Below are 22,436 nucleotides of genomic sequence, written 5' to 3' on the forward strand. Positions count from 1 at the left end.
CAAATCATTGGTGTTTCCCACACGATCTGCTGCCGATGTTTCATCAGTGTCATTGCTCCCCTCAATGACCGTTTCATTACGCTGCATTGGCGTTCGTTTGGGCTCAAATTGGTAACCTAAAACACTGATTAAAGCTTCGTAACTCTCCTCGTCACCATTAGATGAACATTCGTTACGTCCTTCTACGTCGGATTCGTCGCTGAAACTAGAAACAAAATTGTCTGCCATCATCGCCGCCATTCAGTATTAAAGCACTGAGCCTTTTTCTTGTTGAAGAAACACCCCTCACTGTCATTTCTGAATTCTCTTTTATTCACAACGAGGGGTGTTTCTTCATGAGGGAACCTGGAATATGTGCAGGATGAACACAATGCATCAGCATAAACAGCTCAAAACACCCCTAATTCTCCCCTCACTAGAAGGAATTATATTGATGCAGACAGGCGCTGCCCCCCTAGTGGCCGGTGGCACTCTCTTCACTTGTCGTGACGTCACGCACACAATCTGCCAGATCTCGGGCGCCGGTCGTTTTAGCTTGACAATCGAGCCAAATTTCTCTCATTTTCTTGTGTGTAATTACACGAAGTGGCATGATATGAATACAAAAGGCATGCGTTTATGGATAAATGATGGAATATTAACATTTTCCCAGGGCATGACATACCCTTTAATGAGAGATTCGTGACAAGATTCTGCCGATTTAGGAGTATTTTAGATTAAAAAGTTAATTAGGTTCGCTACAACAGAGCCTTCTAGAGAGGTCTACTGCTTTATGATGGCGGCTGTTTACTTACACCGAAAAGTCTGTCATTTCGCATCTCTGTTCAATAATACATACAAAATATTAAATTTGGATCTCACAGCACCACTACTTAATTCGCTTATGTTATGTAACATAATTTTGTATTTGAAGTACATTTTTTGTTCAATTTTCACACTACGTTCTGTAGGCGACAAAACTTTTGTCTTGCCAAAATTTGACCTTTATGTCTTCATTAAATGATAAATCTTTTTTCAGTGAAACAAATAATATTTGTGTACATTCAACATCTTTTGGGAGCGTCTTCGCTTTCATATGAGCCATTTTTGAAACCAACTGAATAATTAAAAGTCAAGTTATTAGCAATTGTTTCTACAAAATGGATAAGCGACAAGACTTAAGTCAGGGATTGTATAAGGACTGGCGAACGGAGGAGGACCGCCGGCCGAGATCGACATTCTACGGCCCTATTGTCGACCCAGTGTTTATTTCTCTCACAAGAAAATCAGCCGTGCGTCCGTCTTCCGGCAAAACAAAGAAACAGCGGCGCTGTCAAAAATAGTCGTATTTCCAGCATGTCGTCGGATGTAGAAAAACAAATGGCGAGTCAAATTTTACGTCGGATGTCGAAAAGATCGTGTGTCGAAGCGATCGTATGTCGAGGTTAGGGCTGCAGCTATCGAATATTTTAGTAATCGAGTAATCGACTGAAAATTCTATCGATTAATCGAGTAATCGGATAAAACAAATATATTTTTAGGTGAAGAGCAATTATAAATATACATGAGAAAACAAGACATTTCATCTAATCTTGATCCATTTTCAGTCAATCAATGTCTTTATTTTCGATGTATATTGTTGAAAACAGCCAACAATTGCATCTCAGATGTAACTAGAATAAAAAAAAGACTAATTCACTGCTTTCACTCAAAAAACTTTTAGATTTAAAAAAAAAAAAAAAAAAATTAAATATCTTACCTAAAAATGCCGTTACGCTTGATAACACACATCACTTAAAAGTTAGGATTTTTCTCCCACGTGTTTCAATTGAATTTCTATTTGTGTCAAGCCATTTTTAAGTTCTAGTTAAGTTTTAAGTTAGTCTAAACTGTAAGTCCTGATAGGATTTTGAGTTTTTGCAGTGTTCAAAATAAATGTATGATACAAGCTGTATTGGAGCACATTCGGGACCAGTGCTACTTGGTGTTTTATCCAGCAATGACTACTGAGCTAAAATTGATAGTTAGCATTATTGAGTTTTTATTTTACACCCTCATCACTCCACAACGCTATGTTATGTTAAAGCCTGTATGTAAGACACATTAGCCACGCATCGACAGTGGTCATAATTAATAGAAACCTAGCCCTCCGCAGGGCTAACGTTACGTGAGCTTGTGACAGTAACGTTAATCTTATTTATTAGCGCTTAGCGCTCTTTATTAGCGCTTAGCGCTCTACTGCTTTAAGATGGCGGCGGTTTACTAACGCTGCCCAGACGCGGCCGAGTCTTGTCATTTCGCATCTAGTTCAACATACATGTGATCTCTATGAGACGCATCAGATGCTACCTGCTACCAACTAGCATTGTGCGGGCAAGTATTTAGCAACGTCGGCGTCGTGTGTAGCGGCTGTCTGCTGCAGTAAGTTTTGTTGTTGCTGTTTTTTTGCTTCGTCCTCTACGCACATAACATCAGCGCGTTGTCCAGCATTAAAAGTAGTCCGAGCAAAACGTGATGCTTAGAGCTGTCACAATAAACGAATACTCGAGGTGAATAAAATTACTCGGATCAGTTTTTAAACTCGAGTTACTCGAGTTGCTCGAGTATTCGTTTCAGCTCTAGTCGAGGTACCACTGTAGCATAAATAGTTCAGTAAACGGTTCAGATTGTGAGTACATACAGAGGAGTATCCCTTGCTGAAGCTGCCTCTCTTCTTGGTCCTTATCTTCGTAAGCGCTGACTCGGCGATGTCGGCTCGTTCCTCAGCGTCGTCCAGCTCATGGACTGTCTTCCTGTATTTGGCCAAGTTCATGTTGGCTTGCACCTCCTACATTATTTGTGAGAGAACACAACATGAAGACCAAAAGTGACAGAGTATTGTAATTTTCTACATATTACAAAGATACATACAGCTTCTTCTATTTGTCTCTTGTAAGCCTTCATTTTGTTCTGAAGCCTCTCTACCAGTTCTTGCATTCTCTGCTGGTTTTTCTGGTCTTCCTCAGACTGGAAGACCAGCTCCTTGAGACGACGCTCATTTTTCCGTAGAGTCTTCACGGTCTCAGCGTGTCGCTTCTGCTCGGAATCCAGTTCGAGTTCCAACTCCTTTACCTGTAACACATAAAGTCACTTGAATCAGACTATTTTAACTGAACGAGCAGTCTGATACATAGGCGGAGTTTAACTTTTGGGCCGGGGGGGGGCACAACATGTTGATGACCCCAAAACACAGTGTCAGCAATACAATTTACAAGAATATGTATAATAATAAGTTGAAATGAGCGTTTTTTATTTCCCATCATTCTTGAGGGGAATTCTAAATCAGGCTGCTTGGGACCGCTAAACTTTTCGCCAAGATCATCATCCATTGAATATGGTACGCCCGCCGGTGTCGTGCCAATGTAGTTACCCCAGTCAAAAATTGTATCCCCTGGGCGGAGCCTTATGGAGGTAGATTTGTGTCTTCATTATTCAATCAAAAAAATGTGTTTGAATTAGGGCTGTCAAAATTATCGCTAATTTTTTAAATGAATCACGTGAAAATATTTGATGCAATTAACGCACATGCCCCGCTCAAACAGATTAAAATGACAGTACAGTGTAATCTCCGCTTGTTACTTGTTTTTTGGTGTTTGGCGCCCTCTGCTGGCGCTTGCGTCCAATTGATTTTATGGGTTAGTACCATGAGTGAGCATGGTGTAATTATTGACATCAACAATGGTGAGCTACTAGTTTATTTTTTGATTGAAAATTTTACGAATTTTAATAAAACGAAAACATTAAGAGGGGTTTTAATATAAAATTTCTATAATTTGTACTAACATTTATCTTTTAAGAACTACACGTCTTTCTATCCATGGATCGCTTTAAGAGAATGTTAATAATGTGAATGCCATCTTGTTGATTTATTGTTATAATAAACAAGTACAGTACTTATGTACCGTATGTTGAACGTATATATCTGTCTTGTGTCTTATCTTTCCATTCCAACAATAATTTACAGAAAAAAATGGCATATTTTATAGATGGTTTGAATTGTGATTAATTACGATTAATTAATTTTTAAGCTGCAATTAACTCGATTAAAAATTTTAATCGTTTGACAGCCCTAGTTTGAATGCAAAAATTAATTTGAAACTCAAAAAATGCCTTTGAAAGGTATTTTTCTTTGAATTTTTGTTTTAATTGAAGTCAATTTTTTTTTTTTTTTTTTTTTTTTTGATTGAAGCAACTTTTTTGATTGAAGTAATGTTGTTTTGCGTTTGGACCACATTTTGGCTAGGACATTCGTGTCTTTATATATTATTCAATCAATAAATAAGTTGCTTCAAAAAAATATATATATTTTCAAACGAAAAATCACTTAATTAAAAAAAAAAAAAATTCAATCATAGAAAAAAAGTTTTTGAAAGCGAAAAAATATTTGAGACTCAAATATTTGCATTTGAACACTTAATTTTTAATTTTAAAAGTTTTCTTTGATTTTAGCAATTCTTTTGGTTTTTGGGCCATATTATGGGTTGCGTCAAAATTGCTTCAATCCCCCCAAAATATTTTCAAACAAAGAAAAAAATCATTTGAAAGTTGCCCTACCCATATTTTGGGGGGAAAATAATATGCAGAGCAAATGACCGTCTAAGGTGTTAGTCACATGATTTGTTCGTAAAATAATTTTGACCATTATAAAAAACTTTTTGTTGGGCTTGGCCCTGCCCCCTCCTTAAACTTGCAAACAGATTACCTTTCCCTCCAACTTCTGAATGCTCTTCTTGCCACCTTTCAGAGCCATCTGCTCTGCCTCTTCCAGCTTGGTGCTCATGTCTTTGACCTGAGCTTCAAGACCTTTCTTCGCCTTCTCTAGATGGAGTGTGTGCTCTTGCTCCAAGCGTAGCTCTTCCACCACTCTGGCCAACTGCATATATTCAGCATCTTACTGTTTGCTTAATCTATGATTTCCTTTCGTGTGGTGTGTTTTACCTCACAGCTGGACTTCTTGGATTTGTCTACTGTTCCCCTCAGCTCTCCTTGGAGCTCCTCATGTTCGTGCTGCAGAGCATGTAGATCTACCTCCAGCTTTCTCCTTCCATTCAGAACTGACTGGAACTGAAGAGCAAGAAATTCATTAGTTTACATATCAACACATTTATTGAAGATGGAGTGTTTTATTGAATATAAATGAATTGATAATTGGGTAATCAAACATTCGATCAACAAAGTTGTCCTATTGTAAGATCATGACGGAAAATTAGGATGTTGTTCCACAAATGATCACCTGATTTGTCTTAATAGGTCCCCTCTACACATCACTAGGACTACTTGTGCACTCACCCTGCCCTGTCACACCCTAATCTGACCTACCGTCTTTCATCCCATCCTATTGGTTACTAGGTGTATCCTCTCACCACATGGTGTCACTTCGGTAAGGAAAATCATGTTTTTGTATTACTATATACAGTGCCTTGCAAAAGTATTCGGCCCCCTTGAATCTTGCAACCTTTCGCCACATTTCAGGCTTCAAACATAAAGATATGAAATTTAATTTTTTTGTCAAGAATCAACAACAAGTGGGACACAATCGTGAAGTGGAACAACATTTATTGGATAATTTAAACTTTTTTAACAAATGAAAAACTGAAAAGTGGGGCGTGCAATATTATTCGGCCCCTATACTTTCAGTGCAGCAAACTCACTCCAGAAGTTCAGTGAGGATCTCTGAATGATCCAATGTTGTCCTAAATGACCGATGATGATAAATAGAATCCACCTGTGTGTAATCAAGTCTCCGTATAAATGCACCTGCTCTGTGATAGTCTCAGGGTTCAGTTTAAAGTGCAGAGAGCATTATGAAAACCAAGGAACACACCAGGCAGGTCCGAGATACTGTTGTGGAGAAGTTTAAAGCCGGATTTGGATACAAAAAGATTTCCCAAGCTTTAAACATCTCAAGGAGCACTGTGCAAGCCATCATATTGAAATGGAAGGAGCATCAGACCACTGCAAATCTACCAAGACCTGGCCGTCCTTCCAAATTTTTTTCTCAAACAAGGACAAAACTGATCAGAGATGCAGCCAAGAGGCCCATGATCACTCTGGATGAACTGCATAGATCTACAGCTGAGGTGGGAGAGTCTGTCCATAGGACAACAATCAGTCGTACACTGCACAAATCTGGCCTTTATGGAAGAGTGGCAAGAAGAAAGCCATTTCTCAAAGATATCCATAAAAAGTCTCGTTTAAAGTTTGCCACAAGCCACCTGGGAGGCACACCAAACATGTGGAAGAAGGTGCTCTGGTCAGATGAAACCAAAATTGAACTTTTTGGCCACAATGCAAAACGATATGTTTGGCGTAAAAGCAACACAGCTCTTCACCCTGAACACACCATCCCCACTGTCAAACATGGTGGTGGCAGCATCATGGTTTGGGCCTGCTTTTCTTCAGCAGGGACAGGGAAGATGGTTAAAATTGACGGGAAGATGGATGCAGCCAAATACAGGAACATTCTGGAAGAAAACCTGTTGGTATCTGCACAAGACCTGAGACTGGGACGGAGATTTATCTTCCAACAGGACAATGATCCAAAACATAAAGCCAAATCTACAATGGAATGGTTAAAAAATAAACGTATCCAGGTGTTAGAATGGCCAAGTCAAAGTCCAGACCTGAATCCAATCGAGAATCTGTGGAAAGAGCTGAAGACTGCTGTTCACAAACACTCTCCATCCAACCTTACTGAGCTCGCGCTGTTTTGCAAGGAAGAATGGGCAAGAATGTCAGTCTCTCGATGTGCAAAACTGATAGAAACATACCCCAAGCGACTTGCAGCTGTAATTGGAGCAAAAGGTGGCGCTACAAAGTATTAACGCAAGGGGGCCGAATAATATTGCACGCCCCACTTTTCAGTTTTTTATTTGTTAAAAAAGTTTACATTATCCAATAAATGTTGTTCCACTTCACGATTGTGTCCCACTTGTTGTTGATTCTTGACAAAAAATTAAAATCTTATATCTTTATGTTTGAAGCCTGAAATGTGGCGAAAGGTTGCAAGGTTCAAGGGGGCCGAATACTTTTGCAAGGCACTGTATAAGAACCCAGAATGTGATTACAGTGGTACCTCTGCTTACGAAGTTAATTGGTTCTGGAAGTAGTTTCGTAACTTGAAAATTGTGTAAGTAGAGACACGTTTTCCATATAATGCCGTAATTCGTTCCAAGTCTCCCAAAATTAAGACATAAATCGTTTTTGTAATGCAAAATAATGCCACGAATAAAGAATAAAAGTTGCATAATTTTCGCACTATAAGGAGCACCTGACTATAAGCCGCCACCCACCAAATTTGACACGAAACTGACATTTGTTCATAGATAAACCACACTGGACTATAATCTGCCGCTGTCCTCACTCATTATGGGATATTTACACCAAATGATATTAACCGGTAACACTTTATTTTGACAGCGGCATCATAAGACTGTAATAAGACCAAATGAACCATCATGAAGCTTTGAACCAATTGGCTGCAAAGCTTCATTGCTTCAAGAAGCTTCATTTAGCCATCACTGAACCATTGGGGAGACATCTGCTGCCACCTGCTGTCAACACTACTGTTGTCCAACATGCCTCTTAGCATGCATTGCAGCGCTACAGATGTAAATAACAATCAAAATTCATGTTCTGTGCTAATAATGTCTTCAGTTACTGTTCCATTAGTTTCATCAATTCCTATTTATGGTATTTGGTAACACATTATTTGACAGTGGCGCCATACAACTGTCATAAGACCAAATGAACTACCACGAAGCTTTAAACCAATTGGCTGCAAAGTGTCATCGCTTCAAGAAGCTTCATTTGGCCATCACTGATTTCTTGGAGGAGACAATCAACCTCTGCTGCCACCTGCTGTGTACACTGTTGTTGTCCAACATGCCTCCTATCATGCACTGCAGCACTACCGATGTAAACAATCAAAATTCATGTTCTGTGTAATTTTATTTCTTCAGTTACGGTTCCAGTTGTTTCACTAATTGCTAGCTAACAAGCTAACCAGGAATGGTTAATTTAAAAAAAAAAGATAGAAAGCTTTAATTCAAAAGTTACCTGGTTGTTGAGATCATTGTATTTTTCATTGGCATCTTGCAACTCTAACTCCAAGGCTTTGCGAACCCTTTCTGTACTCTCCAGAGCTGAGCGAGTTTCTTCACCGTCACTAACCAGCAGAGCACAACGTCGCTCCAAGGCCGCTGTCTCCTCCTTGTGCTCCTCACGGGCTCTCACCTCCTCCTCGAGCTGAGCTTGGAGCTCCTAGAGAAGAAAAAGAATCAGTTCTGGAAGTAGCACAATGCTGGTAGCGTGATTAGCACGTTGTCATCAAACCTTAATTTGCTGCTGTGTCTTTTTACTACTCTTGCTTAACTCCGTGTTGGTCTTGGTAAATTGATCAACTTGAAGTTCCAGTTCAGTGATATCAGCCTCTAGTTTCTTTTTGAGCTTCAGTCCCTCCATGCGACCTTTAGCCTCGACATCCAAAGTGGCCTGTAGGGAGTCCAATGCCCTCTGGTGGTTTTTTCTGATTAAGAATAATTGAAGAAGTTAGAGGAAGGAAGGTAAATTAAGAATTTGATTGCATTTAAGCTTTTTCGAAAGTAGGGAAAGCTGAATGAGAAAGGTCTTACCTCTGTATAAAGTTGAAGGGTTGAAAAGAAATAGAGGACAGTATTAGAGGCAGAAAGAATCAAAGTGTGTTAGCATAAAAGTTGGAGACAGGGACTCGAGAGGAGATGAGGTACCGAGCAGCGTCAATCTCTTCATCCTTTTCTTGAAGTCTTCGCTCCAGGTCTGCTTTTGACTGCGACGACTCCAGCTGCAGCCTCATTAACTTGGTTTCCTCTGCCTATAAGGGATGAATCCGACTTGAACACAACTGTAAATATCTGGGAGTTTAAAAGTTATACCTCTAAAGCTGCCTCTGACTCTTCCAGCGAAGCCTGCAACTCTTCTTTCTCCATCTCTATCTTCTTCTTTGCTTTCTGGAGCTCATGGACACTCTTGCCTCCATCTGTCAGCTGGTCTGTGAGGTCAGCAATCTCCGCTGGAAGTTGGGATGACCAAGTTAAGATCAGGACTTTTCAAGACCAAGACGGGAACAAGATTGAAACCAAGACTGAGTCTGGGTTTAGACCAAGACTTTTGAAAATTGAGTCATGAACCAAAACCTGTCTCAAGTGTAAACATGAGTGTAAAACACTTATAGTGGGGCAAATAAGTATTTAGTCAACCACTAATTGTGCAAGTTCTCCCATTTGAAAATATTAGAGAAGCCAGTAATTGTCAACATGGGTAAACCTCAACCATGAGAGACAGAATGTGGGGGGAAAAAAAAGAAAAAAAAACAGAAAATCACATTGTCTGATTTTTAAAGAATTTATTTGCAAATCATGGTGGAAAATAAGTATTTGGTAAATACCAAAAGTTCATCTAAATACTTTCTTATGTACCCTTTGTTGGCAATAACGGAGGCCAAACGTTTTCTGTAACTCTTCACAAGCTTTTCACACACTGTTGCTGGTATTTTGGCCCATTCCTCCATGCAGATCTCCTCTAGAGCAGTGATGGTTTGGGGCTGTCGTTGGGCAACACGGACTTTCAACTCCCTCCACAGATTTTCTATGAGGTTGAGAACTGGAGACTGGCTAGGCCACTCCAGGACCATGAAATGCTTCTTACGAAGCCACTCCTTTGTTGCCATGGCTGTGTGTTTGGGATCATTGCCATGCTGAAAGACCCAGCCACGTCTCATCTTCAATGCCCTTGCAGATGGAAGGAGATTTTCATTCAAAATCTCTCGATACATAGCCCCATTTATTCTTTCCTTTACACCAGGGGTCCCCAAACTTTTTCCTGTGAGGGCCACATAACTCTTCCCTTCTCTGATGAGGGGCCGGGGTCAGTATGTAACAGAAAAAGTGTGACGATTGCAGGAGTGCCTAAATTTAAAAAATTGTTTTTCAGAAAGCCAAAATCAAATAACCCTTTCTGGATTCTTCACGGAACAAATGTAAAATAAAATAAAAATAATATAATATAATATAATATACCGTAATATAATATAATATAACATAATATAATATAACCAAATAACCCTCTCTGGGTTCTTCACAGAAAAAGCTAGGAAATAAATAACACACAAAAAAAACAAAAAAAAATTCAGGGGGCCGGACCAAATGTGGAGGCTGGGTCGTATCCGGCCCGCGGGCCATAGTTTTGGGACCCCTGCTTTACACAGATCAGTCGTCCTGGTCCCTTTGCAGAAAAACAGCCCCAAAGCATGATGTTTCCACCCACATGCTTCACAGTGGGTATGGTGTTCTTCGGATGAGTCAGTATTCTTTCTCCTCGAAACGCGAGAACTTGTGTTTCTACCAAAAAGTTCTATTTTGGTTTCATCTGATCATAACACATTCCCCCAGTCCTCTTCTGGATCATCCAAATATTCTCTAGCGAACCGCAGACAGGCTTGGACGTGTACTGGCTTCATCAGAGGGACACGTTTGGCAGTGCAGGATTTGAGTCCCTGGCGGCGCATTGTGTTTAGGGCTGCAGTTATCGAATATTTTACCAGTCGATTAATCGATGGACTAGATAGTTTGAATAATCTAGTAATCGGATAAGGAACATGAAAAATTAAAATACCCGAGCTGAGCCTGAAACGGTATAGATTTTTTTTTTTCTAAATGAAGATCTATGTACAACAAAAGAACAATTGGCTAACTTACACAGAAAAAGTGCGCTAGCTTTAATGCTATAAAATGCTAAAGTTTTTTAATTCGAATATTTTTTTCTAATGGAATTCTCGAGTTAATCGATTAATCGTTGCAGCACTAATTGTGTTACTGATAGTAGCCTTTGTTACTGTGGTCCCAGCTCTCTGTAGGTCATTCACTAGGTCCCCCCATGCGGTTCTGGAAATTTTTGCTCACCATTCTTGTTATCATTTTGACGACTCGAGGTGAGATCTTACATGGAGCCCCAGATCGAGGGAGATTATCAGTGGTCTTGTATGTCTTCCATTTTTTAATAATAGCTCCCACGGTTGATATCTTTACACCAAGTGTTTTACCTATTGCAGATTCAGTTGTGGACAGGTGTCTTTTATACCGATAATGAGTCAAAACAGGTGCCATTAATACAGGTAACGAGTGGAGCCTCGTTAGAAGGAGTTAGACCTCTTTGACAGCCAGAAATCTTGCTTGTTTGTAGGTGACCAAATAGTTATTTTCCACTCTAATTTGGAAATAAATTCTTTAAAAATCAACCCAACGTGATTTTCTCTTTTTTCTTTCCACATTTCTGTCTCTCATGGTTTAGGTTTACCCATGTTGCCAATTACAGGCCTATCTAATCTTTTCAAGTAGGAGAACTTGCACAATTGGCGGTTGACTAAATACTTATTTGCCCCACCATATAAGGGTCAAATATAGAACTAAACCTTGGTAGGCCTTGTTCTCCCTTCGTAACGCTTCCAGCTGCTCCAGAGACTCTTCGTGAACCGTCTTCAGTTTGAAGAGCTCGGCTGCGTGTTGTTTACTCTCCTTTTGACAGCCCTCCACTTCTGCGACAAGCTCGTCACACTTTTGCTTCCAGTCTCCCAGCTGCTTCTCTAGAACCCTTTGCTTCTTATCAAGCGCTTGTCCGCATCCGCTAGCCTTGAATCGGAAGAAATACTGTTTGTTTAAATTCTGCAATCAAAGCTACTTCTGGAGATAAAGCACACCTCTGCTCTACCTTCTCCAGGTCCATGCACAGCTCCTCCACCTCTCCCTGGAGCCTCTGTTTGGTTTTCTCCAGAGAGGAGCACTTCGCCTGGGTAGCTTCCACTGCCTCCTCTGCCTCTTGCAGCCGCAATACCAGCTTCTTTCTGCAACAGATTATTCACAGTTTTAGATTTGAATGTGGCTGTTTTTTAAGAACATGGCTGCCAGGATCAACTTGACCTACTTGGTTTCCTCCAGCTCATCAGCATACTGAATAGCATCCGCCTCATGTTTGGTCCTCAACTGTGTCACCTCACTGTTGAGTTTGGAAACGAGCCGCTGCAGCTCTTGCTTGCTCTCCTGCTCCTCCTCCAGCTGATCCTTGAGCCCCTCGCACTCCTGTCGCACCGAGCTCAGATTTCCACTGACTGTCTGCTTACACTGGCAACAACCACAAGATACCACGTTTGGTATTTCTTTCATTTGCTATAGAGCCTCATAAGAAACTTCATTTCCGTTTAATTTCAAATTGTGAGTTTTGTATACCGTATCCGCGCTGTGGCACTTACTTTGACCTCTTCGTCCAGCTGTTTCTTCAGCTCCTCTAGTTGAGACTGGAGAAGAGACTTGGTACGACTCAACTGACCAGATCTGTTCTCGGCTTCTGTCAATCGTCGACTTATGTCTGTGTTATCAGCTAGAGAGGCACAGAAGGAAACTGATGAACATATGAAAACTAGTTATTTTAGTTCTGTTACCCATTATTGCTGTACCAATACCCATAAAACTGTTGGCGTTTTTGCTTAAAATGTTGTTCTGCCATCACCTATATGCATGTGCTTAGCAGGGCCGCAATAGAGTTTTGAAGGTGCAAAGATTGAAACCTTACCCCCGTGAAGTAGGCCTCCCATCAGACGCAAATTTATATTAAAATGATGGCAACTCTACGGGTACATTTTGCAGTAAATAGCAGGCTTGAAATATTAATTTCGAGTAATGACGTGACTCGCAGACCCCCTGTTGAGAGAAATGGTGGAGGAAATGTTTTGTATTCATAAATGTGTTCTCAGTTGATGATGAAATAATGCTCCTATTGCTTGTTATTGTTGACATATTAACTTTTCGCCACAAGATGGCAGGATGGGACTTAATTGTCTAAAGTGCTACTTTTATTACGTCTTCTTGTTTGACTTTGATGACTTTGATTTGTGGGATTGCCTGTGAAGACAGCATTGAGAGAGGATGTATCCGCATGTCAGTGGAAATTAAACACGCCGCGTTTTGGCTAAAAGACAACTTATTCTCTGTCAATTCTTCCTACGAATGCAACGTTGAGCTGCAACCACCTCAACACCCCCATTTACTGTAAACTCGACCTGGACGGGTGCCATTCGTTTGTGCTAGTTGTTGGGACACCCCTCTGTGATTGAGAGAGTTGGTACGCTCCGTCAGCCACGACAGGGGGGCTGCGATTGACGTCATCACTCGAAGTTAGGATCATCAATATCTATAAAACGATAGCAACACAAACAAGGGTCCATTTTGCAATAATTGGGGGCTGCTAGAAAGGCTCCCGCTACGCGTTCGTTTCCATGGTAACCGCTCATAGTTTCTTCATGTTTTGGTCTCGAGTCACACGCGCTAAGTGCTTTGGAACTGAGAGAGGCGTGAGGATTGCGGGTACACACTCGAGCAGAGTGCAGCCACTTGTTGAGTTGTGCGAGGGAATGTTGATTTGTGTGCGTCCATGAATGTACCTGAGTATTTTTCCTTAATTTTGGATGGTTCCAGCAATAGGTTGGAGCCTCTACTGTTAGAGCAGCAGGCCTGTATTTTCTTTCCTTTTTTTCCTCCCAGTCATCAGCACTCATTCCACCCACCTCCTCTGCACACCTAATCATTACCCTAGCCTCCCTTCACATACACCCACAGCCTTCTGCTTCATTTGTTAGCCCTCACTGCAACATATGAACGTTTTCGCGTAACCCTGCCTTCACGGACCTTGATACCTTTTTGACTTTTGGGATTTGTGCCTCTGCCCTTTTTCAATGACCCGCAACCTGCAACAGGACCAGATCTAGAACGTTTCCTGCCTTGGCCTTTGCCTTGTGTGACAGGTACACGCTGGTCCGCGTGTGTGAGGCGGTGCGTGAAAAACCTTCCCTCCAATGCCTTCAAGTAGGGACGCTAACGGCCGGGCTGTTGGCTCGAGCTTTATTGGTGCAGTGGTTAGCGTCCCTGCCTGCCGTGTGGAAGCATCGTTGGGCGGCGCTGACACACTGGTTACATTGGTGCCGTGACCCGGATAAGCAGCGAAGGTTTTCGGGGGGTGAGTGTGACGGGTACACGCAGGTCCGTGTGTGAGGTGGTGCGTGGAAAACCTTCCCTCCGATGCCTTCAAGTAGTGACACTAACGGCCGGGCTGTTGGCTTGAGCTTTATTGGCGCAGTGGTTAGCGTCCCTGCCTGCCGTGCGGAAGCATCGTGGCGCGCGGGTTTGCGTCCCGGCCTGGTCAGAGGTGGGAGCGGAACGCGGGGCGGGGCTGACACACCGGTTACACTTGCTTAACCCCCCCTCCACTCCAACATCTCTCCGAAAGACAAGGTCTCTTCCTGTCAGGGAAATTGTTTAATAAACCTCGCACTGACTCTGCATTCTTGGGTCCGTTTGTACCCTGAGCCCTGTCAGCTACACGCGCGGCCGTTTTGTAGTTTTGCCGTTGCAACGCTGGGTAGTCATCGCTCCCGCTCGTCCTTCCCAAGTCGGTGAGCATTGGTTACATCATATTCGTTTTGCACATTTATGCCTGAGGTGACGTGTTCATTTAGCGCAGGGGTTTTCAACCCAGTCCTCAAGGCACACTGTGGGTCCTGGTTTTTGTTCCAGCCGATCCAGCAGAGACAGTTGAACCAATGAGGCTTCTGCTAAAACAAGCCACACCTGACTGCAATCAACTGATTGCACTTGTAAAACACCAGATTGGGGAAAAAGTGTTGTCATCTTGTTTGGTAAGAATGAAATCCTGCACCCACAGTGTGCCTTAGTGGAATAGGTTGGGAACCCCTGATTTAGCATATGGGTGTCCAAACCTGTCCTCAAGTGCTGCTGTGGGACCTGGTTTTTGTTCCTACCAATCGAGCACAGACAGTTTAACCAATGACGTTTGTGCTAAAACAAGCAGCACCTGACTGCAATCAACTGATTACACTTGTGAGACACCAGATGAAAAGAAGTCGTCTTGTTTTGTAGGAATGAAATCCAGCACCCACTGCGGCCCCATGTGGAATAGTTTGGACACGACTGGTTTAGCATCTTTGGGATGTGTTGTAAGTTCAAATGAATGTAAAGTGCTTAGTTGCCACCACATTTTGTGGCTAAATTGACCGCATGTGTGTATGGCGTACTTCCGGGTTGTGCGCGCGCATCCTACCCGCCCCCACCCCCACCTTTGTGTTTATTATACCGTGCATTTCATTTGTGTGTTGTTGATTATTGTGCAGTCAATGTACATTGTTTTACATTGGCACTTATATGCTGTTAACCCTAAACCCTAACCCAAACTTCAGAATTTTTTACATTAAGCTTAATCTTCGAATTAGTGGAGGTTTAATTAGTCGGTGGAGTTGATTTCAACAAATTCTATGCATTTTTTCAGTTATTTGTGAGTTTTGGGGCTCTGGAGTGGCTAAGCTAGCGCTAGTCAACGGTGGTTGAAATCAACTCCATCGACTAATTAAACCCTCGCTATCTCGAAGATGAAACCTTATGTGACAAATTCTGATCTTCCTCTTTCAATTATATGCGATGGCTTTTTTCTGTTGTCATTCATATGTTGAGCCAGCAAAGGGAGAAAAATTGGTAAAAAGTAACTGATAAATTACTTGCAAAGTATCTTAGTTACTTCGATTATGAAGTAATGAGTAAAATCAGTAACTTTGAGACGTAATCAGTATTTAAATTACTTTTTCAAGTAATCTGTGACAACATTGCTCAATAACTCAAAAACGATAGCAGCACAAACAAAACTTTTTACAGCACAAACAAAGCATAAACGATTGACACCATTTTTAGCTTATTTTAATCAAAATGGAGGCTGGTTGACCTCAGATTGACCTATATAAGAATTCTAAATATCTTAAAAACGATAGCAGCACAAACTAAACTTTTTACAGCACAAACGTAGCATGAACGATTGACATCATTTTTAATTTAAATTTATGTCTGATGGGGGGCCAACTTCATGGAGGTTGAAACGTTGGATGGAACAGCACAGTAATATTTACAGTAATATTCAAAAAACCTGTGAGAATATGCAAACAAAATAGCAAAGCCTAGTCATATGACTAGCCGTTTGATGTTTACAATTTCCTAAAACACCCACAGGAACTGAAAATCAAACAAGATGTGGCGTTTCCATAGAATTGAATAGGGTTTTATGATTCACTTTATGATTTCACTTCTACGCTAGGCTAATACTTTTTTTTCTTCTGAATAGTGTAGCTCAGTTCCATGTGTCACTATAGTTTTACATGGTAATAAACAACAGGAATGGAGAGCAAAGTTCACATGTATTCACTTATTGTCATTGCTGTTGGCCACAACACGGAGAGAAAAAATATTTTCGAAAGAATAAGAGCACCATACTTAGACTATGGATACGAACTGGACAGTGTATTGGTGACGTCACCCATAGCATTTGAGGCTAACTTTTGAAGTTCGCTTCAGCGCGTTATGTTTTCCTCCACGTTTGTAAACCACATATTTGGGGTGAGGCAGCGAGAGATCCACAGGTGGATTGATGCAGCGTCTGCAGTTATGCGGACTCTGCACCAGTCCGTATTGGTGAAGAAGGAGCTGCGGCGAAAAGGCAAAGCTCTCGATTTACCAGTCGATCTATGTTCCTACATTCACCTATGCTGAGGGTTGTTCCGATCATGTTTTTCTTTGCTCCCGATCCGATCCCGATCGTTTTAGTTTGAGTATCTGCCGATCCCGATATTTCCCGATCCGATTGCTTTTTTTTTGCTCCCAATTCAATTCCAATCATTCCCGATAATTTTTCCCGATCATATTCATTTTGGCAATGCATTAAGAAAAAAATGAATAAAACTCGGACAAATATATACATTCAACATACGGTAGATAAGTACTGTATTTGTTTATTATGACAATAAATCCTCAAGATGGCATTTACATTATTAACATTCTTTCTGTGAAAGGGATCCACGGATAGAAAAATTTGTAATTCTTAAAGGATAAATGTGACTTTGTATATCGTGACTAAATATTGCCATCTAGTGTATTTGTTGAGCTTTCAGTAAATGATACTGTAGCCATTTAACTGTTCTGCCCAAATGCATGATGGGAAGTGCAACAATGACTGTGCGTAGTGACACCAATCGATATATTTTCTCTGCGTTGAGAAATAGCATATGGTGTTAAGAAAAAGATCAACTACTACCTTTCTTCCCCACATTGCTTCCCATGATATTATTAATTGTTGAGAGGGGGACTTTAAGGCTTTAGCCAATTAAATAAAGGCTCCAAAGACTGCCTAGATTCACTCTACTCATTTTACACTGCCTTTTAGCTCTTTATTTAGGTAAAACGGCGCCTTTATAGATTGAACGCAACACTGTGTGAGTGGGTCGTGCAGCGCATGCATTAATTGCATAAATATTTTAATATATATATATAATATATTATATTTTCAAAAAATTAATTACCGCCGTTAACGCGATTAATTTGACAGTCCTATTTTAAGCTAAAACTAAAGACTCTGGATGAGTGTAAGACATTGTGTCTGTAACGTGAAATACAATTAGAAAACGATTTAATTAAAAAAAATATATATATACAGTATATTAAAAAAAGGCATGTCCGATATTTTTTTGCTGATTCCGATACTTTGAAAATGACGTGATCGGACCTGACCGATCGATCGGGACATCTTTAGCTACGAGCTATGGGTCGTGACCGAAAGACCAAGATCCCGGATACAAGCGGCTGAAATGAGTTCCTCCGCAGGGTGTTCGGGCTCTCCCTTAGAGATAGGGTGAGAAGCCTGAGAAGGACTCAGGATCGAGCCACTACTCCTCCGCATTGAGAGGAGCCGGCTGAGGTGGCTTGGGCATCTGGTTCAGATGTCCGAGCCACCAATGTAACCCCGGGATTACCTCCAATAATAATTATAATGCCTTGGATTTTTTATAGTCCTTTTTTAGACACTGAGATGCTTTACATGTCATTATTCTTTCACTCCGTACTCAATAGTGTTAAGCCAGTACTGTGGCCACAGCTGCTCTGGGGCAGTCCAACAGAAGCGAGGCAGCCAATGCGCACCATCGGCCCTTGCCACCGCCATCCGACCACTCATTCTCACATTCCTTTCACAAAGGCAAGTAGGGTGAAGTATTTCGGAATGGAATCCCTGATCCTTCAATCAGTGGGCGACCTGCTGAACCACCTGTGCCACCGTCGCCTCAAATTGACATTCACATTGAAATCACAAGTAGATCTACTGTACATTCCTACTCTCACCTATAGTCACGAGGTGTGGGTCGCGACTGAAAGAACACGATCTCGGGGACAAGCGGCTGAAATGATATCCTCCGCAGGGTGTCCGGGATCTCCCTTAGAGATAGGGTGAATAGCTCGGTCATCCGGGAGGGACTCAGGGTCGAGTAGCTACTCCTCCACATTGAGAGGATCCAGCTGAGGTGGCTCAGGCATCTGGTTCCGATACCTCCTGGATGCCTCCCTCGAGGGGTGTTGCGGGCATGACCCACCGGCGGGAGGCCCCGGGGACAACCCAGGACACACTGGAAAGACTGTCTCTTGGCTGGGCTGGGAATGCCTTGGGATCCCCCCGAAGGAGCTGGTTGAAGTTTTTGAGGAGAGGGAAGTCTCGGCTTCCCTGTTAAAGCTGCTGCCCAGGCGACATGACCCCGGAGCAAGCGATGGATGGATGGATGGACGGATGGATGGATTAGATGGATGGATGGATGGATGGATGGATGGATGGATGGATGGATGGATGGATGGATGGATGGATGGATGGATGGATGGATGGATGGATGGATGGATTTGGGGTGTTTTGGCGGTACGTATTCTCTACATCAGTCTATGGGCGGGAACCCTATCCTGCCAACTGGGTAAAGATTAAGAGAGATCCCAGAAATGCAAGTGGCCCCTGTTCCCTCATGATTACTATTTTTTTCAGATACATTATGACTTAACGATTGTGGTACAAAAAAATGTCCCCGCGCCATATTGTCCGTCAACTCGTCACTGTGGATGCATTACCGCTACGTAAATTCCTCCTATTATGGCGTGTTTTTCTGCTCGTTAACATTAATAATCAAAATGGTGAAGGCGTGTGTGGCGGTCGGTTGCAATAACAGAGAAGATAGACGGAGAGACTTGAAGTTCTACCGGATTCCGAGAGACGAGATGGGCTGCTGCAATTCGACGAGAAAACTGGGCTCCAAGCGATTACCACAGATTATGTAGTAGTCCTTTTATATCTGGTAAGATGCATTTAATATATATTTAGAGGGTTTTGGGCTGACAACCACAATTAAGATCATTGCTAGGCTAATCGCCGACAACATACACTCAGACGTGAATGAACTACCTGAAAATATATAATTATAAGGGGATAATAAGGCAGTTGTCATACAATTAATTTACAGTTTCACTATTGAAGTCAAAAGCCAAAAAATAAATTCAACTAGGGACAATCTGGAGTAGTGTTATCGCACTTCATATTTATTACTTATTATATATGTATGTAGAGAGAGTGCTATCGCTAAACCATATAAACATTAAAAGCCCTAGCTCCATTGACAAATGACATGAAATACATTAGACTTGACAGTGGATGTTAGCAAGAACAAAAGATTTTGAATTGAAAATCTCACCTTCCCGAGCACAAGGGGTGTCTGGGACACCATTCGACACCTTGAACTTTCGCGTCACTTTGCATTTTTTTTGCCTTGGGTTTTGGTCGTTTTACATTTTCGTTTGGTGTTCCTCTACCTTGTGCAGGTATTTGAGTTTTAAGTATTTTTTGACATTAGGCTTAATCTTCGACTTAGTAGTTGGCTTAGTAGTTCTTGGCTTTCTGCCGACCACCTTGGTTTACCCTCTCGTTTATAGAATTGATCCCCATGTTTGTTCTCTGTTTTGAGGTCCAACTTTTGTTTCTGCATTTGCGGACCGTGACACATATACAGTATGTCTCCAAACAGTCCAAATTCAAAGTTTGAATCAGGCTTTAAACTGGTTTCAAATGGAGTGTCAATGTAAAATTGTCACTTCCGCAATCAGAGGAGCCAAACCTCGGGGACAATGTCCGATACTGCAGGCTAAGACTAAAGAGTTTTTGTTACACGGGACCACATCAGCAAAGTGAAGACTAATTGAACGTCAAAAGCTGAGATAGGTTAGTCTATTATGTGTGTTTGTATAATTTTTGGTTGCGTTGGTGTTTTGTGCTGATTTAGACAATGACCCAGTCATGATTGTACCTGTGAGTCTGTTTTTGGACACGCTAAGTTCAGCCAGTGCCTTCTGCAGGTCATCTCCTCTCCTGGTGGCCTCATAGAGCTGTTCTTCTAATTTTTTCATCTGGCCATCTGAGGACATCTGTAGTAGCACAGAAACATATGAGGCCACACGTGAGTCTTTGTGACAAAGGCATATGGCTTAGGTTACTTGTTTGAAACTGTTTTTCCATGTCCCGAACTTACGGACCTTGGCTTTCTGGAGACTTTCGAGTGAAGTGGACAGATCATCCACTTCCATTCTCAAGTTCTGCTTCTCCTTCTCCAACTTGGCCCTTGTCCTCTGAAGACCGTCACATTGCTCACTTAGCTCTACGATGACATCGCTGTGGCGTTTTCTCAAGGTTGCGGCCAGCGTTTCCGACTGGACCGATGACTCCTCCAGGTCTCGTCTCAGACGCTGGAGCTCCGCCTCTCGCTTCTTGTTCATTTCCATCTGTTCATCACACATATGCTTCTTTATACGTGGTAACATTTTATTGAAAGCACTATCAAGAATAATAGTTCTATCTGATATGCCTGTGCTGTTCTGGGAGGTGTGGTGAGTTTCGTGGCTTTTCAGACTGAACATTTTATTTGGAGAAAGAGAGGAAATTTAATGCATCTGTTTCTTGAAATCACAAACATCATCTTTAACCACTCAGTACAACTGCTGATGGCTTGATATCATTGAACGACTCCAGGAATTCCAACCACAGGGATAAGGAATTGCTTGGAAAAACAGCCCAGAGACACAAAATTATGACAGCTTTATATCAAAATACATTAAAGGCCAGAACTAAACATTAGACTTACTCGTAATTTTGCATATACAGGGGTGTATTTAAGTAGATTATAAAAACTAGGCTTGAGTCAAATATTTTTCAGGTCATACAGGTTCACCAAATTTGGGAGGGACGTTGTACAAGATCACAGTTCAGAAAGCATCAAGTATCTGTGAAAGAGACTCTTAAAAATGTTCCTTAAAATGAGAAAATAAAACAGATTTGATGATAGTGACTGTTGTTTTTGAACAACTGGACGTATAATACATATTTCATGTATTTCGGGGTACTTAAAGAGTGAATTTCGACTTGCGCGGAAATTCGGGTTACGTCGCCAGCGTAGGAACGGAACTCGTTCGTAACCCAGAGACTACCTGTACTCTCTTACCTGTGAGGCTGTGAGTCCGCCTGCTTCCTCCAGTCGATCTGTGAGATCTTCTAGTTCTCTGCCCAGATCTGCCCTGTGCTTCTCCACCTGTCAAACAGATTATTGGAGCTGAGTTTTGACCAGTGTTGTTTGCGTCAACGATGACGATGTCGAATATGTTTTTCATGACAATGACGAGATGATAACAAGCTAAAAACGTGTCTTGGCAGACTAAATCATGATGACACGAATGTCGAAAACACGCCATAGTTTCCTGTAGTGGGCGAGTTAGCGAGAGAGAAGCACAGCTGCGAACCTACGTTTATTGTTTATGCTTTTAAAATATCTATAAAGAGGCAACGCCTGTGTGTATCATCTTTTCTGTTGTGTATTTTACACCCACGATCGGACACATAAAGCCAGTTGTGTGGTTGTTTGAACGATGTGCGATGAGCGAATGCATGCTAACCGTTTGTGTAATTGCTGTAACAGCACCTAATTATCATTTATTTACGTCTATACAAACCTGTTTGGTATCGAGGACGAAATTGATTCCGCAAATGATACGGACGTCAAGCATCGTTATTTGGGAGTTTAGCTCGCTGTATAGCCAGGACCGAGCTGTAGCGTCCTGGTGAGGACAGTATATTCGCATTTCGTTGTTCATGCACTGTACACTTATTCAGCATGTTGTTATTTATTGTATTTTTATATTAAATTGCCTTTCAAGATGACAGATCTGTGCTATGTGTTGGATTTTATCAAGTAAATGTCCCCCAAATTGCGACTTATACTCAGGTGCGACTTACATATGTTTTTTTTAGGGCTGTCAAAATTATCGCGTTAACGGGCGGTAATTAATTTTTAAAATTAATCACGTTAAAATATTTGACGAAATTAACGCACATGCCCCGCTCAAGCAGATTAAAATGACAGGATAGTGCAATGTCCAGCTGTTGTGTTTTTTGGAGTTTTGTCGCCCTCTGCTGGCGTTTGGGTGCGACTGATT

General features: G+C 41.6%; 1 protein-coding gene across 5 annotated transcripts in view; it reads right to left on the reverse strand.

Annotated features, from left to right (window-relative positions):
* The window catches only part of LOC130909440 (myosin-16), a 63,092-nt gene that overhangs the window by 1,977 nt on the left and 38,679 nt on the right, over positions 1 to 22,436 (reverse strand). For all 5 annotated transcript variants that reach the window (XM_057825919.1, XM_057825920.1, XM_057825923.1 and 2 more), the window contains 15 exons: positions 21,449 to 21,535; positions 20,487 to 20,732; positions 20,261 to 20,378; positions 12,299 to 12,426; positions 11,974 to 12,170; positions 11,761 to 11,893; positions 11,465 to 11,681; positions 8,931 to 9,067; positions 8,766 to 8,869; positions 8,353 to 8,545; positions 8,077 to 8,280; positions 4,957 to 5,082; positions 4,721 to 4,891; positions 2,890 to 3,090; positions 2,660 to 2,806 (listed from right to left, as the gene is read on the reverse strand). In XM_057825919.1, coding sequence (XP_057681902.1) covers positions 2,660 to 2,806; positions 2,890 to 3,090; positions 4,721 to 4,891; positions 4,957 to 5,082; positions 8,077 to 8,280; positions 8,353 to 8,545; positions 8,766 to 8,869; positions 8,931 to 9,067; positions 11,465 to 11,681; positions 11,761 to 11,893; positions 11,974 to 12,170; positions 12,299 to 12,426; positions 20,261 to 20,378; positions 20,487 to 20,732; positions 21,449 to 21,535 — 2,409 coding nt within the window. The remainder of the gene's footprint in view (positions 1 to 2,659; positions 2,807 to 2,889; positions 3,091 to 4,720; positions 4,892 to 4,956; positions 5,083 to 8,076; positions 8,281 to 8,352; positions 8,546 to 8,765; positions 8,870 to 8,930; positions 9,068 to 11,464; positions 11,682 to 11,760; positions 11,894 to 11,973; positions 12,171 to 12,298; positions 12,427 to 20,260; positions 20,379 to 20,486; positions 20,733 to 21,448; positions 21,536 to 22,436) is intronic.

Source organism: Corythoichthys intestinalis, chromosome 21 (assembly GCF_030265065.1).
Source record: "Corythoichthys intestinalis isolate RoL2023-P3 chromosome 21, ASM3026506v1, whole genome shotgun sequence".
Lineage (NCBI taxonomy): Eukaryota > Metazoa > Chordata > Actinopteri > Syngnathiformes > Syngnathidae > Corythoichthys > Corythoichthys intestinalis.